Genomic DNA, 19,848 nt, shown 5'->3' with positions numbered 1-19,848 from the left:
ATCACAAAAGCCATTGATCTGTTAAACATTTGAAAACACTGCCTAGAAGTGACATTCCTTACTTCTGAAATATTTTAGCACATTCCAAGCTTTCATTTCTGAGAAAACTGGGGATGCCCCTAAGGCACTTGTCTCAATATAATGTGTGTTTTAGTTCAATATCTCTTTGCACCTCTTTATGACGTGCCATTTTCATGGTCCTCAATGTAACACTAGAAGTAATGTTATTTCAAACCTTACGGGTTCACGAAAACGCATAAAATGTCTGTGCAAGCAGATTGTGCGAATCTAGAATGTCATTTTTAACAATACTACTGTTATTTCAACTATGAGGTTGGTTCATACCAATAATGTGGTGGCGGCCTATAGTGCGACGTGTGTTTTCTGCTAATTGAGCACCATGAGCACAGAACAGCTCGAATCAATTTAAGTAGCCATACAAAGAACGGACCACAAGCAAAGTTTACTGATCTTTCTCGAGCTCAAACCAATGTCAACGTGCCTGACTCACTGGAGGCTGACGATGCACTTTCAGCTATGTAGCCCGCAAGTGATTAATGACCTTATTAAGCGAAGCTGCCCGGCTGCGTATTTTAAAATAGAGAGAAAATACTTGCAGAGGTAAATAAAAACTTCTCCTGAGCCTAATTGGCGTTTGCTGAGACATAATAGTTGCTAAAAGGTCAAACACGAAAAGCTAGAACTTACAAGCACTGACATCGAATGCACATCCAAATGGATATCTTAACGAGCATGGAGATGATGAATCACAAATGGGAAGACGACTAGCCGTAGGAATATCTTAATTTATATTACAACAACATATGGACGTATGTGTCGTGCATTCAGCATTTTTCGTCCTTATGTAGTGAACTACCATTACCTCTCACAGAGTCTGGTTCTTGCTCTTTCCAAGAATTTTTTCCTCCTGAAGCGTATTTCCCACATGAACATCTTTCAGAGTATGAGCAAATTGCCTAATTATTTAGCGGAACTTATTATGGGGTCCGCACCTTAAATAAACTAGGATGGCTCCAACGCCGCAGACAATACAAAAAACGAAATTCTGGAGTTTTATGTGCGAGAAGCATATTCTTATTGTGAGACACGCCGTAACGGAGGAACAAATATTAACATTGACCACCTTGTGTTCAGGAGCGTGCAGCCGGTGCACGGCCGTTCTTGCATTTCGCCCCTGTGGAAACGCGGCCGCCGAAGCCGGGACTCGCGCCAGCGTGTTCCGGCTCAGCGACGCAACGCCACAGCGACGACCCGAAGAGGGCGCGTAATGTTCCTACGTTTTCTACGTCTACTTCTAGCAGCAGGTGTGTCTCACAAACACCTCATTTTACAACGCCGCGTTTTCAGTCATTACTCATTCGACATGCCTAATCGATCCGCCAGATGTACTGGCTCAGATACGAGCCAGTTGCAAGTGCTCAACAGCAGCAAAAGTTCCACACCTTAATGTTTTTGAATCTTTAGTATTTCTGCATTGCTTCTTTGTTTCTCGTGATCAACTGAACGTCTCTATAATACTTCTCGAAAGATGAATAAATTATTTAGCGCTTGTGCTTGTGTCGGTGCACTTGCTTTCAAGAATTTCGGAGCCACGTTACAACCTAAAATTATTTTGGCATAACTGTTCCGACTCCAGAAGTGAAGTACTTGCCTAGGCTAATTTAGTTAGGAATACTGCAGGCTTTAGAAGGCTCAGGCAGGAGGGGAAGGTACATACAAGAAAGAAAACACAATAGATCGACGTAGGAGTAGAAAAGCTCCGGAAGAATGTAATAGAAAGTAGGAATGCATGATGAGTAACGCACCTAAATAATGCATAGAGAGGTGCAAATACAAATTGATACATTGTTTCATAAGCACAATTTCGTAGCTCGTAATGTAATAGAGGAAATTAGGAGTGTACAATTCAAAATTATTACAACGTGGAAATCAATAAGCATTGCATAACGATACAAATTAAAACAATATTTCGTAACAACAAGCACTAATTTTAGATAGTAAAAGGCGCCATTGAGTCAGTGCTGACAAGTTGGCTATAAGGTAGGCTGTTCCATTCCGTTACTGTGCGAGCAAAAAAGGAATACATAAAGACGTTGGTTCCACCATTATAAGGCGTTCATGAGGTAGCATGGCTATGTTGGGCATTAAGGGGTGTTATAGAAGTTTCGGGAGAAAGAGATAGTTTATTGATACTCAGTAAGAAGAGTAACAATAATGTATTCAATACAGATACCAGCAGTCATGGAGGCATTGCGTAATCAAGGAGTACAGACCGCTTACGTAAATACCCTTGAAAATATCCACAGAGATCCCACAGCCACCTTAATTCTACACAAGAAAAGTAGGAAGATACCTGTAAAGAAATGGGTTAGACAAGGAGACTCAATCTCTCCAATTCTATTCACTGTGTGTTTGGAAGAAGTATTCAAGCTATTAAACTGGGAAAGTTTAGGAGTAAGGATCGGCGGGGAATACCTCAGCAACCTTCGGTGTGCCGATGACATCGTTCCATTCAGCGACACTGCGGACGAGTTGCAACAAATGATTGAGGACCTTAACAGGGAGAGTGTAAGAGTGGGGTTGAAGATTAATATGGAGAAGACAAAGATAATGATAAATAACCGGGCAAGGGAACAATAGTTCAAGATGGCAAGTCAGCGTCTACAGTCTGTGAAGGAGTACGCTTACCTTGGTCAACTAATCACAGGGAACCCTGGCCATGGTAAGGAAATTCAGAGAAGAATAAAAATGGGTTGGATCGCATACTGCAGACACCGTGAGCACCTGACTGGGAGCTTACCGTTATCACTGAAAAGGAAGGTACACAATCAGTGCATTTTGCTGGTGCTGACATATGGGGCAGAGACTTGGAGACTGACAACGAAACTTGAGAACAAGTTAAGCACCGCGCAAAGTGCGATGGAACGAAGAATGCTAGGCATAACTTTAAAAGACAGAAAGAGAGTGCTTTGAATAAGAGGGCAAACGGGTATAGACGATATTCTAATAGACATTAGGAGAAAAGAAATGGCACTGGGCAGGTCATGTAATGCGCAGATTAGATAACCGTTGGACCATTATGGCAACAGAATGTGTACCAAGAGAAGGAAATCGCAGTAGAGGACGGCAGAAGACTAGGTGGTGCGAAGAAATTAGGAAATTTGCGGGTGCTAGTTGGAATCGGTTGGCGCAGGACAGGGGTAATTGGAGATCGCCTTCTTCCTGCAGTAGACATAAAATAGGCTGATGATGATGCTGAGTAAAAAGATAAATTTAAGCCTGTGATTTTTTTTTTAGTTGCCAAGACTGAACATTGTGTTCAGCCATTAACTGACTTGGGGAATCACTTGAGCGATATTTAGAGAAGATGAACCTTACTGCTTTGCGTTGTATCACTTCTAGCGCGTCGATGTTAGTTTTACTGTAAGGATCCCATGCAGTAGCTGCGTACTCAAGTTTAGGACGGACAAGAGAGGTGTAGGTGATAACGCGTGTTTCAGAAGGAGCGTGTTTTAATTGATGCCGAGGTAGCAAAGCTTTTTAAAAGCTGAGTCGCAAAGTTGAAAGATGTGCGAGTTCCAACTAAGGTTACTGGCTATTGTAACACCGAGATACTTATATTCATTCACCTCCATAAAATATTTGGATGCTAGGTTATAGGTAAACGACAATTTATTAATTTTTCTAGTGATCTTCATAAATACTGTTTTATGAATGTTAAGCTGCATATTCCCGCGTGCACACCAAGTTAGTATGTCTTGAAGGTTAGAGTTTAGAGTAGCTTGATCTTGTTGGCAGGTGATTTTCTTAAAAAGGACACAGTCCTCAGCAAATAGTCTTATTCATACAAGCTAAGTAACAGTATCTACAGTGTCATTAATGTATATGTTAAATAAGAATGATCCAAGAACACTACCCTGGGAAACGCAAGAAGTGATAGGAAGGATACTGCAAGAACAATTATCAACTGCCGCGAATTGCATACGGTCGTAAATAAAAATTTACGAGATGTGAAGGAATGTTAAAATGTTCAAGTTTTTCTATGAGCTTTGCGTGCGATACAAGATGAAATGCTTTCCTGAAGTCCAAAATTATGATGTCTGTTTGCCCTGATTTGTCGACAGTCCTAGCGAGACTGAATTACAGTGGTTAATTGGGTTACAGTGGAGAGGCCCTTTCGAAAACCTTGCTGCATAGGAGATAGAATGGCTCTCGCATCGAGAAAAGTATTGATATCAGGACCATTAATGTGTTTTAAAAGTTCGCAACGAGATGAGGTTAGTGATATGGGTGGTAGTTTGCCACTAGTGATGGATCGCCTATCTTTAGTATCGGAACAATACGAGCAGAAAGCCAGTCGTTGGGAAGCACAGCCGATGAAAGGGTTGCACGAAAGATAATAGCAAGAAAGCGAGATAGAATTTTTTTTTGGCGTACCTGTGAAGAAATACGTTTGCTAGGTTATCAGGCCCAGGAGATGATTTTGTTTTTATATTCAGAAGCATAGTAAAGACGCCAGACAAGAAAAGAAATAAAACGGACAGAAATAAAACTTCAATCATCATTGTGTGCTACGCCATTCATACGAGGGGAAGCGGGCGAGTTCGAAAGGACTGTTAAAATAAGCATTGAAGTGATCAGTGATATCCTGTTTAGTGACCACAGGATTGCCCTCATGCATGATATGGTCAACTGAATTACTTTTTTTCACTGTGATAGCTCCAAAACTTGCAAGGAACAGTCCGGGTGAAGTTAGGCAGGGTTAACTGGAAATGGCGAAGTTTAGGAGCACTGACAGCCTCATTAAATTTTGCTTGGTAGGGTCCTATTTGTCACGAGAAATACCCTGTCATTTTAGTCGCTTGACCTTTCTCTTGTACGCTATGTTATGCGTCATCCAGGGAGTAGGTCTAGATGTTTCCTTGGTTTTATTTGGAATAAAGTTGTCAATACCGTGCACAGAAATATTCCTAAATTCATCCCAAAGTTGAACAGTGGCATGTTCTCCAAAACCGCTAAGACGAAAGTCAGGGTAATCCAGTATGCTCTCATCCGTGGTGCGTGAGAAATCTTTTACAGTAATAGTTTTACAATGAGTAGATCTGAGATGATTGTGGTAGCAAGAAAAAGCCATCAGGTAATGATCAGAGATGCCATGTTCATCACCGACGGAATAATTATCTAAAGTCCGGCTAATAAACACTAGGTCAAGTATTCAGGCAGAAGCAGTGCTAATTCGTGTTCGCTCAGTAACCACTTGCTACAAGTTGTGCATCAAAATGATGTTACGCAAGCGCTCATTATTTATATTAGCATCAGCGCTAGAAGCTCCGCGAATTCAGTCAACTTCCGGAAGATTCAAATCGCCTATTAGAAAAATGTTTTACAAAAGATGCCATGTGATCACGCAGATCATTGAAAAACTGCGGAGTGGAATCGGAAGCTAGATAAACAGCAAAAAGCAAAACAGAGGCATCATGGCAAACAACTTTTGAAGAGATCGTTTCAAGATTAGCAGCTTAACGTAGGAGAACTGCCGAGATATCTTGTCAACCGAAATTAGCAACATCGCCACCTTTAGTAGGTCTATCACGACGGAAAGCACGGTAACTAGAGGGAAAGACAACCGTATCTTCCATTTCGTCATACAGTCTTGTTCCTGGGATGATGCGAATGTGTGGGTTATGCGCAAGAATAATCGCGTCAAGCTGATCACTCTTGTTGATAACACTGCGTGCACTGATATTTAAAATTCGGAATTCTTGTGGTGGAGGAAGTCAGTCCTTTTTTGAAGCACTGCGAGAGTCATGAATTTTAATCCTGGTGTTCGTGGCATCGTTCCATCTAAAATATTCATTGTTGACCCGCAGTTTCGCGTCTATCAACCTATAGTTCTTGCCTTCTTTTTTTTCCCAGCCTTCGCGCTATCCCAAAACTGTTTCCGATTTTTGAGGGTTTCATGTGAATAATCATTTTGTACAGAAACTCTGGTCCCTTCTAGCTTGTGGACGTTTTTTAAGATTGCAAGTTTTCAGTGCACTCCTGAAAAAACATAACGGGTTTTTGTTTACCGGTCTTCCCTAAACGGTGGGTTCTTCCAATCGAGCTGCAAGGTATATTTAGCATATGAGAAAATGTCCGTCACAATATTTCGCTTAAATTCGGTTTGTGTTTCAGTGGCTCCTTCCCGAAGGCCAAAAATTATCAAATGGGAGCGCCTACTCCTATCTTCCAATTGCACTATTTGAGTTTCTAGAGACTTAACGGTTTGTTCGAGTTCATCTAGAAGAGCGACACGTTTTTCTATAACAGCGAAACGATTGCCCCAATCAGTAAAAAACATTTCCCGCATCGTTCTTCTGCGTTTTAAGCATCGCCACATCTTCATCAAACTTGATTCGTCCTAGTATTTCTCGCAGGAATTTTTCCATATCGGGGCCTGGATTTGCCTCAACGTCATCGCACAGCAAAAGTAAAACATACAGTACATTTCGTAAGCAATACTAGCAAGGCGCCGGGCAAGACAAAAAGACAGCGGCAATCGTTCTTAAATGATGCAGAGTAATAACTAACCTGCGTAAAGCAGAGGAAAGGCTTGTGAGGTCACTTGCCCGCAGTTGGTCCGCCGTGCCCACCTCGTCTCATACTGTCAAAGCTCCTCTAACATTTATTACTGCATTCCTTCAAAATAGTTATTCACAGGCGCATATATTCAAGCTCATAACGGTTGCTTGCCAAACAGGCCGCAGAAGACCGCATAGGCCGTAGGACGAAGTTGCAGTAGGACTGTCTTGCATATCTCCTGAGTCGTTCGTATTAGTTTGCGCGCTGCTTACAAATTAACAATTCCAACTCGGCTACTTAAATATTGTCACGCGATGGTGACATTGAAGAATACAGTAGCAATACTGTGAAAGACAGAACTAACCTTTATTGGGCGAACCTGTGTCCACAAAAACAGGCTGCACTTATAGCACAATGATAGCGGCGAACACCGTCGGCGATCGTCGAAAATCTGATGAGCGGGTCAAGCGCGTCACCTTTTATACATCAGTCGTCGAATGTTCCAGAGTAATCGCTGGGACCCGCGTGCCTTCCACAAAGTTGTACATTATTCGCATCGCCCACACATGCAATCAGATTACGCAAGTTTCGGTCACAGACAGCGGATGGAAGCATCGATAACATTCCAGAAACTTCCGATACATGCAGGCGGGTCCTGCGCTGTGCGATAACATTTGTAAGGTGGTGAAACGTGTCGCCCGATAAAGACAAACAAGTACACATGTCAATATCCTTCAGCAGCATATATTTCAGGATGATGAAATGGAACAGTCTATGCTTGTTGGTGCACCATAATGGTTCGCAAACCTTTTCCGGTTCTACAAAATTTTCTTTCACAGTAAGACGCAGAACAATCAGGCACATTGGACGTAGGCTACCGTAAAAAGCTTTTGGAAGTAGGTGCACGAAAGCGTAAAATTTTGTAACCTGTAAAAGTTTATTTTGTAGGTTCAGGTTACTGGCTAACAAGATCTTGAAAAAGAGAAGTCAACTTCTCGAAAAAGTGGCTCCTGCTGTCACGTTCTTCTTGTGTTGCTCATCGTCTCAAACAGATGAGAATGATCCCTTTTGTGACAATAACTTCGCCCTGCAAATTCGGCATTTGTTTGATCGACTAGGCAATCAGTTTCACGTCCCAAGTCAACTCTCTTTGATGCAGTGGTAAAACAGCGCAGTACTATAGCATGAACACTGCCAGGGTATCCAGTATGAAGGATATGAGCACGTGTCACCGAGATACATTGCACTGCACGACATTTTCTTTACTGTAAAACACCCACTAGGTCTGCTGTAGCCACATGCTAATTGAAGACTGCCGAGAATGCGCCGTCTTAAGCGAAACATGAATGAGATTATTGTATCGTATCAGTTGCGTACGCGCTTTTTTTGTGATTCCTTCGTCAAGCACCACCTCTCTACTACCTGGCTGTTGTGATGTAGTCACCTGAAGACTAGATACATCGTCAAGCGATCAAGAATAAACGCCAGTCTTCTTGCTCGCGCCGGCACATTTTTTTGCCGCAACGCGACGTGACATTCAAACAGCTAGGGGACAATCTACATACAGACACCTGTACGCCATCCAACCTGATCTCCTTACCACCGAAACTTTCTTGAAGCAATGTCATGTGGAATGCGGAACGAAAACACCATATCTCGTTTGCGCATGTTGCAAAGAGCACCAAAACAACCAAACTCAGGCTTGTAGCGAGAGAAATAATTTGACTATAGGAACGTTTCTAAAATGAAGGGCACCAGTTGCACTTAACCTTCCCCTATAATTTGTTATCTAAAAATACCGAGGCTTCTCGCTAATTTGGCTACTTGATTTTGTAACCAGTTGGCATAAGGAATCATGCCCTCTTCTTACCCCGATGCGTTAACAACGTGGCCATCCTATCCTGCGCAGCCAGGCTCCGCCCCGTAACAGAGGGAACAAAAGGCATAAAGGTACGCATGTTGCCTGATGTCGTTGATCAGTTCATCGTGGCTGTGGGGGTCAACGTGGGTAGGCCATTCACGCTCGTACTGCAGCATTTGAAAGAAAGGGTAAATGAGATTGCGGACAACGCCAGGTGACAGCAAAAAGTGCTGGTTCTTGTAAGACTCCTCCCTTTCCCCTCTCGCTTGGGCTAGCGTATTTGTACTGCGGTAGTCATGGATACTGCCTGCTCGCGTGTCACTACCGCTGTTACCCCCGAGAAGGAACTACAGGGGCGCTGTGAGCGCCGCTCGCGTGACGTCAGGGCGCGGACTCGCGCTTGTCGTCTGCCGCAGTTCGAGTGGTGTGCGGGCGGCTTCTGCAGTGTTTTCATTTGGTCGCCCTTGTTCCCTCTGCTTGTATACTTATGGCGGTCGTCTCAAATATATTTTTACGACGTCTTCGTTCACGAAAATTTATTCAAAGAGCTCTATTCTTAGACGACAATGCAGTTCTCAACGGCAACGTTGCAGTGCCAGCCGAAGGAGCACCGACCAGCCCATTGCGGGTTTTCCATGCGCGGATCGAAAGCCGCAAAAAGCATAGCACATAAGAATTCAGATATGGCGCCATAACTGCCGGGATGCAACAACTATGCCACAATCACTGGCTATATATGATTTCTACAACAGTTACCTTGATTTTAATCCGCTAAAACATGTTTGCTCACGACGAGTAGTTGATGGTAGAATGTCGAATTTTTGCATTTCTTCAAAAATACTCCGCAGTAACAAGAGGGCTTAACACTGCAGTTTAGATTCTGCCAGCACTACTTGCCTCTTTAACTGCTTCTTAAAATTAGGCGGTTCTTCACGTGTTTACATTAAGTGGCGCAAATTTGAAGTAAAGCTAATTGATGCTTACAGCTGTTAGCAGAATACGAAAAGGAATGTACCAATATATATTCCCTCTTCCGTGCTAGACGTTCAACTCACTTCAGCAACTTACTGGTGCTTGTCGCTTGAGGAATATACATGACAAATCTGTTTGGCGAACTGGCACAGGTTGCTCGGCCCAAATTTTTTAGGAAATGTCTCTTTTGGACCCTATGGCTCCAGCCAGAAAGAAGCCGAAGCGTCAATCATTGGTAGTATGGTGCGTATTGAAAATATAATAATTCCCCGGTAGAGGGGAAAAATCTAGGGAAATATGTAATGCATGCGACGTTCTCTTTCACGTACCGACGAAGCGAATAGTTATCCGTCGGTATCAGTAAGTATCCATCGTGCGGAACTATGGTGGCGGCATACTCCCCTCCTACTCCCTCCACCCACCTTACGCGCTGATTTTTTTACCTTGGTGGCGCCTTCGCCACGGCAGCCTGCTGTCTCCCCACCCTTCACTTCTTTGTTTTCCCTTCTATTGCCGCCGGCGACTGGGACGCATATTCGAAAAAGCGCCCCTCTAAGTTGTGATGCGTATTGACGCTGGCGCAATGGTTGTGTTCACTGAAAGCTCTCGCATACCAGCTTGCCCGCCATCTATCTCCGTACTTGACCCCCCTACCCCCAACCCTTTTATATTGCTGTCCCCCCTCTCACGACGCGCGGACGCCTTTGCCCGAAGCTCTGTCGGCGAAGGTCTGCAGGTCAACGCAGCACACAGTCGTACACGGTGAACTGCGCACCCGCTCCCTCCATACACTGAGAGAGAGAGAGAGAGAGAGAGAGAGAGAGAGAGAGAGAGAGAGAGAGAGAATAAACTTTTGAAAGCATTGGTTCGGGCAGCCGGCTTAAGCAAGAGAGTCAACTTAAGGACAACTACCACTTTGACCCGCTCCATATTATCCGCAAATGACCTATGGTACGTTAAGGTTATGTGTAAGAAAGGAGATAACATTTTCTACGACAAACTTGTTTGGCTGAATTCTAAAACACGTTGGTGGGCTAGTTGGTTAGAATCTATGATAGGGTGTCTAAGCGCGACTGAACGAGAACGTAGAAAGAAACAGATACACAGACACAGCGCTTCACTTTCAACTATAGGTTTTATTTTAAATATATACCAATAAATATATACCGTACGAGCGGAAACAAGCGTGAGAACAAAAAAAAAAGAACATTCAGTAGTGCATTTCGATGAACCGTGCACATGTGCAAGGCATGGCGAAAACATGCAGCAGTGGTTACAAATATAAACCGAGGGATCGTATCTCCTTTTCAGATAGCGACACCGAAGGCTTGCTCACGCACCTTGCCTCTAATTTTGCAATTTCGTAGGCCACCACAATCTCCCTTGTCATCCTGCTATGAGCCCTATACAGAATCGAAGTACTTTCAAACATGGGTTTGCAGGAACAATCTCGGCAATGAATACCCAAAGGACCCGAGATTACCCTAGTGACGTTCTATCGAAATTGTTGAAATTCTTTAAAGACTGTCAAGGCAGGAACCTGCCTCAACTTTCTTGTGTAGGTTTCAAAGTGCTGCGGAAGCCGCTGCATTCTGATAAGCTTCTGCAATATGGGATCCCAGTCGCGTTAATCTTATTACTTCACTTGAAGTAGTAAAAAGTAGGCCTACTCGTTTCATTCTAAATATAAGCGCATTGCAAGTATAACATCAATGAAAACTATCCTAGCGCTTATTTCAGTAGCTAACCGTCTTAAAGTTGCCCGTCGTTCGCTATTTCACACACATCTTGAACTACAGCTTTACAAGACTCTAATGTGTTCGAAACTTGAATATGCTTCTGCAATATGGGATCCCAGTCGCGTTAATATTATTACTTCACTTGAACTAGTAAAAAGTAGCTGTACTCGTTTCATTCTAATTATAGCCGTGTTTCGAGTATAACCTCAATGAAAACTAACCTAGGGCTTATTTCAGCAGCTAACCGTCGGCAAGTCGCCTGTATTTCACTATTTCGCAAGAAGTTTCCTCACATGAAACTTCACGTCGAGCTCATACTGTGGTCTCAGCACATTCCAAACCGCGCCGACCATCACTGTTGCGTGGCGGGCACTGTGATCCATGCCGCTGACGTCGTCACCGCAGTTTACGTCGAGCAGCAACGGACGGGCGGGCACAGAACCCCGAGTCCACGTTTCGACGAATTCGGACACCCCGACTGGACGAATGTGTGGTTACAGATTTCCCTGGTCTGGGGATCTAGGGAGGACAGAGGGGATTAAAGCAGATTTTTTCGGCTCCTCAGGGTCCTTCGATTCAGCCATGCTATACTGATGAGATGTAACGCTCTCCACTCTTCATGTAGATATTGTAAATAAATCCAATACTCGTGGTTATCGATGAGAACACGTTCCTTCCTTCAACAACGTTCTTAGCGTGGATGATGGTGGTGGGTAACTGACATTCACTATTAGCTGGGTGTGGTTGTCATCACATGTTTAGCGTAGATGAGTCGGACGACGGCGCGAGCCAGCTACCACTTTTTACATGACAGACCCCAACTCTTACACTGCTCGCTCGCATTCCAGTCTAATTATTGCGGTATGGCGTTTTGTTTTTCCTTTTAATTTGGGTTTCTCTTCGAATAAGAATTTTCTTGAGCTACCTACTACCGGCCGACTCTTCGCTTATCCCCCTAGGTGGATTACGAGCCATAATAGAGGACCACCACCACCAGCGCCATCATCATCATGTGCTACCAAAAAAGGTTCAGAAGAAGAGGCAGAAGAAGAAGATTCCTCTAACGGCTACGTCGTGCTCAACGCAAAAGCGCGCATCTCATGCCCCCTGAGCAGCCGGAAGGTGCCGTTCAAGTAAGCAACGTTTCTTCAATAACACGTAATTGTCCGCGGCAATTTAGATACACCGTTTCTGGTGTGTAGACAGTTGAGGGATAATTATAATCCATTGCACTTCTAAAGGTGCTGCGAAGTAGTTGTTCCTGCGACAATGTTTCGGTAAAACAGGTTCGGCCCGCTCAGGGAATGAAACCGGCACAGTCGCTTTCCACAGCTAGGAAGGCAGCCAGCAGGCGGTAGGCTGATGGCGAATGAATCCATAGGTCGAAGCGCGGAAGCATTGAACAGCACTCGCCACGATAGCTTAGTGCCTATAGTGTTGCGCAACTGAACGTCGCGGCAGACACATTTCAGTGGGGTCCATGTGTGCAAAACCTGCGTGTACTTGACTTATGTGAACTTTAAGAAATCCCAGTTGGTGAAAATTAACCTCACGTACGCCACTACGACGTGCCTCACAATCGTGCAGATCCTGGTATTGGCATGCACAACCACAAAATTTACTTTAATTTTAGCAATAAGCAAGCAAACGCTTTTCCTCGGTAGCTTCGTGGTGCTTCAAAGTGCATGGATGATATATTTCCTCTATAATGGAACACCCTGAACTTGCGCAATTTCCGCAGAATTTACTTGCTTCGGGACGTTCAAATGAGTCAGCCAACCAATCACGCATTGAGTTTACCGGTGCACCAGTGACATCGAATCATTCTCTGCAGTGTAGTCGTGGCGGTGTATCTAAGACCTATACGCGACTTCGACTTCGATCTCACTTGCGGGGCATGTATAATTACGTGAGAATTAAATACGTCCGCTCGTGGCCCCGATTACTAACGTGGCCAATTGGCTCGTCATCCAGCCGCACCGTTACAGCCACTTCCATGCCCAGTTCGCACCTTTGACCGTATCGGGATTGATCTATATTGTTCTTTCCTATGTATTGCTGCTGGCAGCCGTTGAGTCACAGTCACGGTCGATCACCTGACGCGGCACGCGGAAACCGCCGCACTCCCAGTGGCCACAATAGACGACGTCGCTTCCTTCATCCACCATCACCCCATTCTACGCCATGGCGCTCCTCTTGAATTCTGGAGTGACCGAGCGCGCGTGTTTCTTTCTAAAATAGTGAAGTCCTGCTTCATCAGTGCCACATTATGCAGCGCAAGACCACCACCTATCGACCCCAGAACAATTGTCTGACAGAACGGCTCAACCGTCCTCTAGGCGACACGTATGTCGCCTCGGATCATTTTTAAGACCTTGTTCAACCGTTCGTAACATACGCCTACAGCGCCGCCAAACAAGCCACAACAGGATCTTCTCTGTTTTTCCTTCTCTATGGCCGCGAACCTTCCTGTACCCTTCACACAATTTTTCCATGTCATCGAGAGGGTTCAGAGTACACTCCGGTTTCCACCGCTGTTAAGCTTGCCAAGGAATGTCTGCAGTTCACCCGCTCAATCGCTACCGGAGACCAATCCCGCCAAAAGCTTTGAGGGGGTGAGGGCTGACCCGCTCCTACCTCCCCGACTGAATCCCTTTTATGGCTCTGGATACGGCCCACGAGCCCTGGCCGCCCTTCCAAACTATGCCGAAATTTGAGGCTCCATATCGCGTCACAGCCCAGATTTCGCCTGTAAACTACATCGCCGAGACACTAATGCCCCCAAGTCACCGCAGTCGCCGAGGACGTGAAATAGTTCATGTAGAGAGGCTTAAGCCTTATCATGAGCCCATCGTGTCATGGTCGCCGTAGGTCGCGAGGATGGCTTCTTTTTGAGCCAGGGGCTGACTATAAGAAAGAAGAATGGCACTGGAAAGTCCCGTCGACATCGGGTGTCGCGCGGCCTTTTCGTCGATCTATAGCTGAACTGTCATTGCTGCCGATGTGTTTCTGGCCGTCACGGGACGAGTCGATATACCTTGTCACAAGCCAACCAATCTCCGATGAAGCAAGCCAGCCATAAAAATAATCACTTAATCAATCTAGTCAAACAATCATTATTTCAAAAATGCAATTATTAAGGCGAAAACCTTGTACATCTCACGAGTCAGTCAGCCGCTGGTGAAAACGCGTCGAAGACGAACAGTACAAAAAGGCTACGAACCCTCGACCTTTGGTGGGAGTAGAACCCATGACCTTTGGTGTTAATGAAGGTGAAATTATTACAGGCACAGTTATTAAGATTAAGTTTATGCACTCGAACCCGCGAACTGTTATCGGAGGCCAATCCTCCGCCTTTGGTGGCACATGAACTCGCCTTTGGTGGCAATTAAGGCGAAATTAATCAAGGGACAGGTAATTAATATAGACTCAATGAGCGCACTCCAACCTACGACTTTGGGTGGGTCGAACCCTCCACCTTTGGTGGTAATTAAGACTAAGCTAATTAAGGCAATCGAACCTACAACCTTCGATGGCACTCGAACTCACGGCCTTTGGTGCTAATGAAGGGGATATTAATTCAGGCACAGTTAATTAAGATCGAGTTATTACACACGAACCCGCGATCTTTGATCGGAATCGAACCCTCGACTTTTGGTGGGAGTCGAACGCACCACCCATGGTAATTAGGGCGAAAGTAATTAAGACAGTTCATTATAACAGGGTTACTTAAGGCACTCTAATTTAAAACATTTGGTGGGAGTCCAACACGCGACCTTTGGTGTTAAGAATGCAAGGTTGATTAAGACACAGTTAACTAGGACAGCATTAACTAAGGCACTTGAACCCACGACTTTGTGTGGGAGTCGAACCCTCGACCTTTGGAATTAAGAAAGATGACTAAGCGAAGTACACTAAGCGAATTAAGGGGGATGTGTACGTCATGTTCCCGTCTTTAACGCATGGGCACTTGGGCTTTCGCCTTAAGTAATCTTAGGTGTAACATAAGAGACCCTGGGAATTCTTAAATAAATGTAATCGTTTTGTAAATAAAAATGTCACTCCTACTATCAACAATTAAAACACTCGGTTGCACGTTTGCACGGTGCACGTTTTAGAACCTAAAGTGGTCAACATTATTCTGGAGCCCAGCACTACAATACCTCTCATACCCCAAATTGCAGTTTCGGTGACGTTAAAACTCCCCAATTTCATTTTCAAGCAGTCCAATCCGTCCGACCAACCAGACGCTCGCTCCTTCTAACGTAGGAACCAGCACAGCGCCAGCAGCAGCGGGGTGACGTCATCGTGCGCGACGGTTGCTCCCTCGCGGCCGCGGCGGCTTTCTGGTTGATCGGCGGGATCGTCGGTGCTTCGGCAGGCGCGCTCGGCTTCTACGTCATCTCGTACGTGCTGGGACTTCAAGCCGAGCCCACGCCACCCGTGGCGCCACCCGAGAGGGACGACGGCACCGTGTGCTACTCGCGCGACTGCCTGGCCGCGGCCGAATACCTGCGCGACCAGCTGAACCCGCTGCTCGAGCCGTGCCGCAACTTCACGGACCACGTGTGCGGGCGCTTCCAGGGACCCGGACATAGCGTCGTGGAGCTGGTACTGTATGCTGCCGACTGTGCTGTAGTTTTCGCTGTAAACAGTTTTCGTTGTCAAACATTTCCAGTGCTAGCACCTGCAGAAGCTGCAAGTGTGGCTCTCCAGCCAGGCTGCTATTCTAGGCATCATCGAATTCCACCATAATAATCAATTCTACATCTTGCCAGTACTGATTGGGGCAGATGGCTGCCGCGACCTCTCTGATTGGCTTGAATTACCGGCATTGCAGCATCTTAATATATGGCGGGATTCAACGATATGGAGAGTAGAAATTCAGCGTTGGAATGGCTGGTTGTGGATTGATTCCCGTAAACTTCGTCCTTGTGGCCACAAACAGCTCAGGGTTTCTGCAGATCGATAATTTTCCACGAAATCTTGCTCTCTTAAACTTAACACACTCACAGGATATGACTGTGCTCTTGCTCGGAGCGTTACTGCCGTGACGTTTTAAAAAGTATATTGTTTAGAAATCTAGAAGGATAAAGCGTATTAACATCGCAGGAACGCTTGAAGCCACAAGCACATATTTAGAGTACCTTCAGATTAAGTATACATTATAGAGGGGAGAGGCAACATAAAGGAGGTAAAAATGATGTACAGAAAAGGCACAGTAGAAGTAACAATGATAAATTATACTCGCTCACTGATTTACACATCACAAACAAAAAATGATAGTGGTAGTCCACCATAGAAATCTTTTGATACACTTTTCAATAAAACAAATTGGGAATCATAGGTCAATATATGCGTCTGCACGGCCACACGGTCAAAAGGCACACATGCAGCCTGTTGCACGCGCCTAAAAATGATGCGAGTGGCCCAGTTGAGCCAGCCGTCGCCGCGGTGCCACCAGTCGTACAGCAAGCCCCGGCGGGGTACTGGCGTTCTTGCTTTCCGGGGTGCTTTACGACCGCGCACTGCACGTAGAGCTAAGAAATCATGTTCTTTAGGCGTGCAGGCCTATGGTGGTCTGGATAAAGTGTACCCCGCCCTTGAAACAATCAACAAATGTTAAAGTATGTCATGCCTTACACCCTGAACGCTAATACAACCTTAATTGATGGGCCCCCAATAAATAAACGTGCTTTGAAGCAATACCTTTAAACAGAATTGCTTAATCTGCAGCTGATTTATATCATGTAGTTTACATTCGGCATTAGGCGTTGTTTTGTGTGGATTATTTTCGAATTATTTTGCAGGCATTGTGTAATTTAACTGTTTTTCTCTCTCGCTCTCCATTCTTGCAGGAGTTCATTCTTCACAAAATATTTAATTTGAAGGTATACATGTGCGCACTTGAGTGGTGTGTATATATGCAAAGTGCGTGTGTATATGTGAATGTATATGCGTGTGTATGTATATGTATATATATGTGCGTATATATGGGATTATGCGCGCCACTTCTACGGGTGTTTGCGCGCGTACGTGTGAGCATAACAAGCCAGTGTACGATATAGTTTTTTATTGGTGCATGTATACGTTTTTCTTTTTCTTCACAGCTTCACAGCTTGGCGCGATCAGTTTCTTTTTCTTTGTTTCGCGTGTTGCTTTTTTTTTCTGGTACAGGAGTGCGACATACACTGCTGTTTTGCCGCTGTTGCCGCTGCCTGTATAGGACCCCAGACCTCGCCAAGCTGCTTCATGAGCAGCTTATTGTCTTGGGTCCATTTTTCCTTGAGGAATGTAAAAAGTCTTCCTGATTCTGATTCTGAAATCACTGCCCTTTTTCAGCTGTACACTTTCGATCTAGCGGTAGTCGGCTTGTACAGCTATTTGCAGCCTCAAGCTTTATGCTATCATGTAGAAATCGGTAATCATGAGATCTTGCCTTCTTTGTCAGCTCATAAAATGCGAGCGAATCATTCTTGTCAAAGTGGTACGGATGACAACTCAGATAAATTTATTGAACGACATTTCATAAACTAACAGTTAGTTGTTATCACTATCGCATTGATTTTGGTAGCCATGATGCAGCAGTTTTGTGACCTAGTTAAACATTGATTTTCGTTGTTTTTTAAGTAATGTCGATATATGGCAAGCATGTTTATGTTGTCTTCTGCATTACACTTAATGCGAGGAAGAAATTTTGGGCTAGTTAGCACGCTTTATTGAAACTATCTTGCCGACAGACGTGTATACAAATGAAAACGAGGAAAAAAGCGGAGCGCAAACAACAGCTGGAAACCTAATGCGAAAATACAGAAACGAATAAACCCGAATGCTCTTGATAATAATTGTTTGCGTATGATCTACAAATCGTCCGTGCAGGCTGTGACATGATGAACGAGGTATAAGCTATCCAGCAAAACTATGTCTTTTTCGGTTACCAGGGCTAGCATTTATATTACAGTTGTAAAATTTGCAGGACGCCTAAGCTTTGCCTTTGAGAGTGGAAAACGATAGCATTCTAAAATCTCCGACTGCTTCTCACGCTTTCCGGCAACTGCAGCATATGTAACTGTAATGTTTACCGAGAAATGCTGGCGGCTAACGCTGTGCACGAAGGTGGGCATTCTGGTAGAAACGCGGGCGCTTGCTTGAGCAGCGGATGGATGGATGTATGTATGTATGGGTGGATGGATGATACGAGCGTCTCCTTTGGAACGGGGTGGTGGGTTGCGCCACCAAGCTCTTGTTATTTTATTGCCCAATGAACCTATGTTGAAAAAAAAGAAAGCAAAAAAAAGCACGATGAATTCCCATAACAAAAGCTTCTGAACCTCTATTGTGAACTTTCTTTTTGCATGCCTCTGTTGTTTGTTGTTTCGCTACTTTTCTACCACCAATCTTCTAATCACCACTTACTAGTCAGCATGTTTACTTTCCCCCTTCTCTCTGAACCCAATGGCTTCAAGGAGGCCAGAGATTCCTAAGTCGATCGCTCGGCAGATATCGTCACATTCTAAACAACGTGCCTCATAGTTTCTCTACCTTTTTCGCAGCAATCACATGCTTCTTCTTCTTCTTATATCTCGCTTTAGTAGTGCGTGTTCTAAGGCATCCTGATCTCACTTCGAAAAGTAATGAGCTTCTATTTCAGTTATCATAAATTGTTTCTTTCCTGATTTAGTATTTTTTTGCTTATTTAGTTACTCGTGACAGGTTTATTTTCCATTTCAGCCACCGATGAGATTATCTCAGCCTCTCTGACTGACTTTCCGCTCAATGTTCTTTATTGCCGCATTGCTCACCATACAAGTCGTATACTTGATCGTAAGCTTCCTAATTATTTTTCTATGCGCGGAGGCGAGCGCCACCTTGAGCTGTTGCAAGGAAGCGTGCGCGCCGCTGCATTAATGGTAGAAATGCTGGAACAGGGGTTTGCATTTGAGTTTCTGCTTAACAGAAATATGCGTTCCCTTTTATTCAAATTACAGTCCGAAGCTATAATGTCCGTTGGCTGTGTGTAGGTCATGCTTTACGATTTTTCTGACGCATTTTACTTGAAGAAATTCAATTAGTTCAGCAACTTCCTTGCGCTAGACGGAGGTTCGAAATGTTTTTTCACGAGAAGACGGCAGACGCGGATAGCCGCGCGCCGACGTCAGATTTCCTGCGTCACGGGGCTTCAACGCTGTCGCGTTGCATATTTTACACGTTTGGCTCGAGTTACACAGGACACCCGGATCATTACTTGATTAGGTCAGGCAGGCTATGTGAACATTTGCCATCACCGCGTTTTGGAAATGATACCAACAAAGCATTATCATCGTCCTCACCATCGTCATCATTATTATTTAATGGCAGCGCCATCCGAAAGTGTCTAAATGTATGGCTGAAGCACACAAATCTATCTACTCAAAAGGCTGGACACGAAGTGCAGAGAATGTCAAAAAAGTTGACGACCAAGTAAAGTGTAATTGAATATGTAAATGGGTAAGCCAGAAGTCATCACAAAATAAGGAAAAGAAACACAGACGGTAAATTAGGTGGAAAGAATGCAAATAAAAATGACCATAGAGATTTATATATACTCCAAGAAAGAAATAGACTAAAAATCTTCACGATTAGACACAGGACAGTGAGGGGCTATTTGACGCCCGAGGTGGCTGCCTTAGGAAAAGAAACATACCGGAGCAT

The 19,848-nt window shown here is 44.5% G+C and overlaps 2 protein-coding genes across 7 annotated transcripts in view; one reads left to right on the top strand and one right to left on the bottom strand.

Moving 5' to 3' along the window:
• Positions 1-19,848, bottom strand: part of LOC135905217 (uncharacterized) — a 234,920-nt gene that overhangs the window by 125,495 nt on the left and 89,577 nt on the right. The gene's annotated exons all lie outside the window — the stretch shown is intronic.
• Positions 12,161-19,848, top strand: part of LOC135905220 (uncharacterized) — a 149,127-nt gene continuing 141,439 nt past the window's right edge. For all 6 annotated transcript variants that reach the window (XM_065436234.2, XM_065436235.2, XM_065436237.2 and 3 more), the window contains exons 1-2: positions 12,161-12,290; positions 15,427-15,768. In XM_065436234.2, coding sequence (XP_065292306.1) covers positions 12,258-12,290; positions 15,427-15,768 — 375 coding nt within the window. In that variant the 5' untranslated portion in view covers positions 12,161-12,257. The remainder of the gene's footprint in view (positions 12,291-15,426; positions 15,769-19,848) is intronic.

Source organism: Dermacentor albipictus, chromosome 3 (genome assembly GCF_038994185.2).
Source record: "Dermacentor albipictus isolate Rhodes 1998 colony chromosome 3, USDA_Dalb.pri_finalv2, whole genome shotgun sequence".
Taxonomy (NCBI): domain Eukaryota; kingdom Metazoa; phylum Arthropoda; class Arachnida; order Ixodida; family Ixodidae; genus Dermacentor; species Dermacentor albipictus.
Note: the sequence above shows the minus strand (reverse complement) of the source record. Positions and strands in the feature narration are given on the sequence as shown.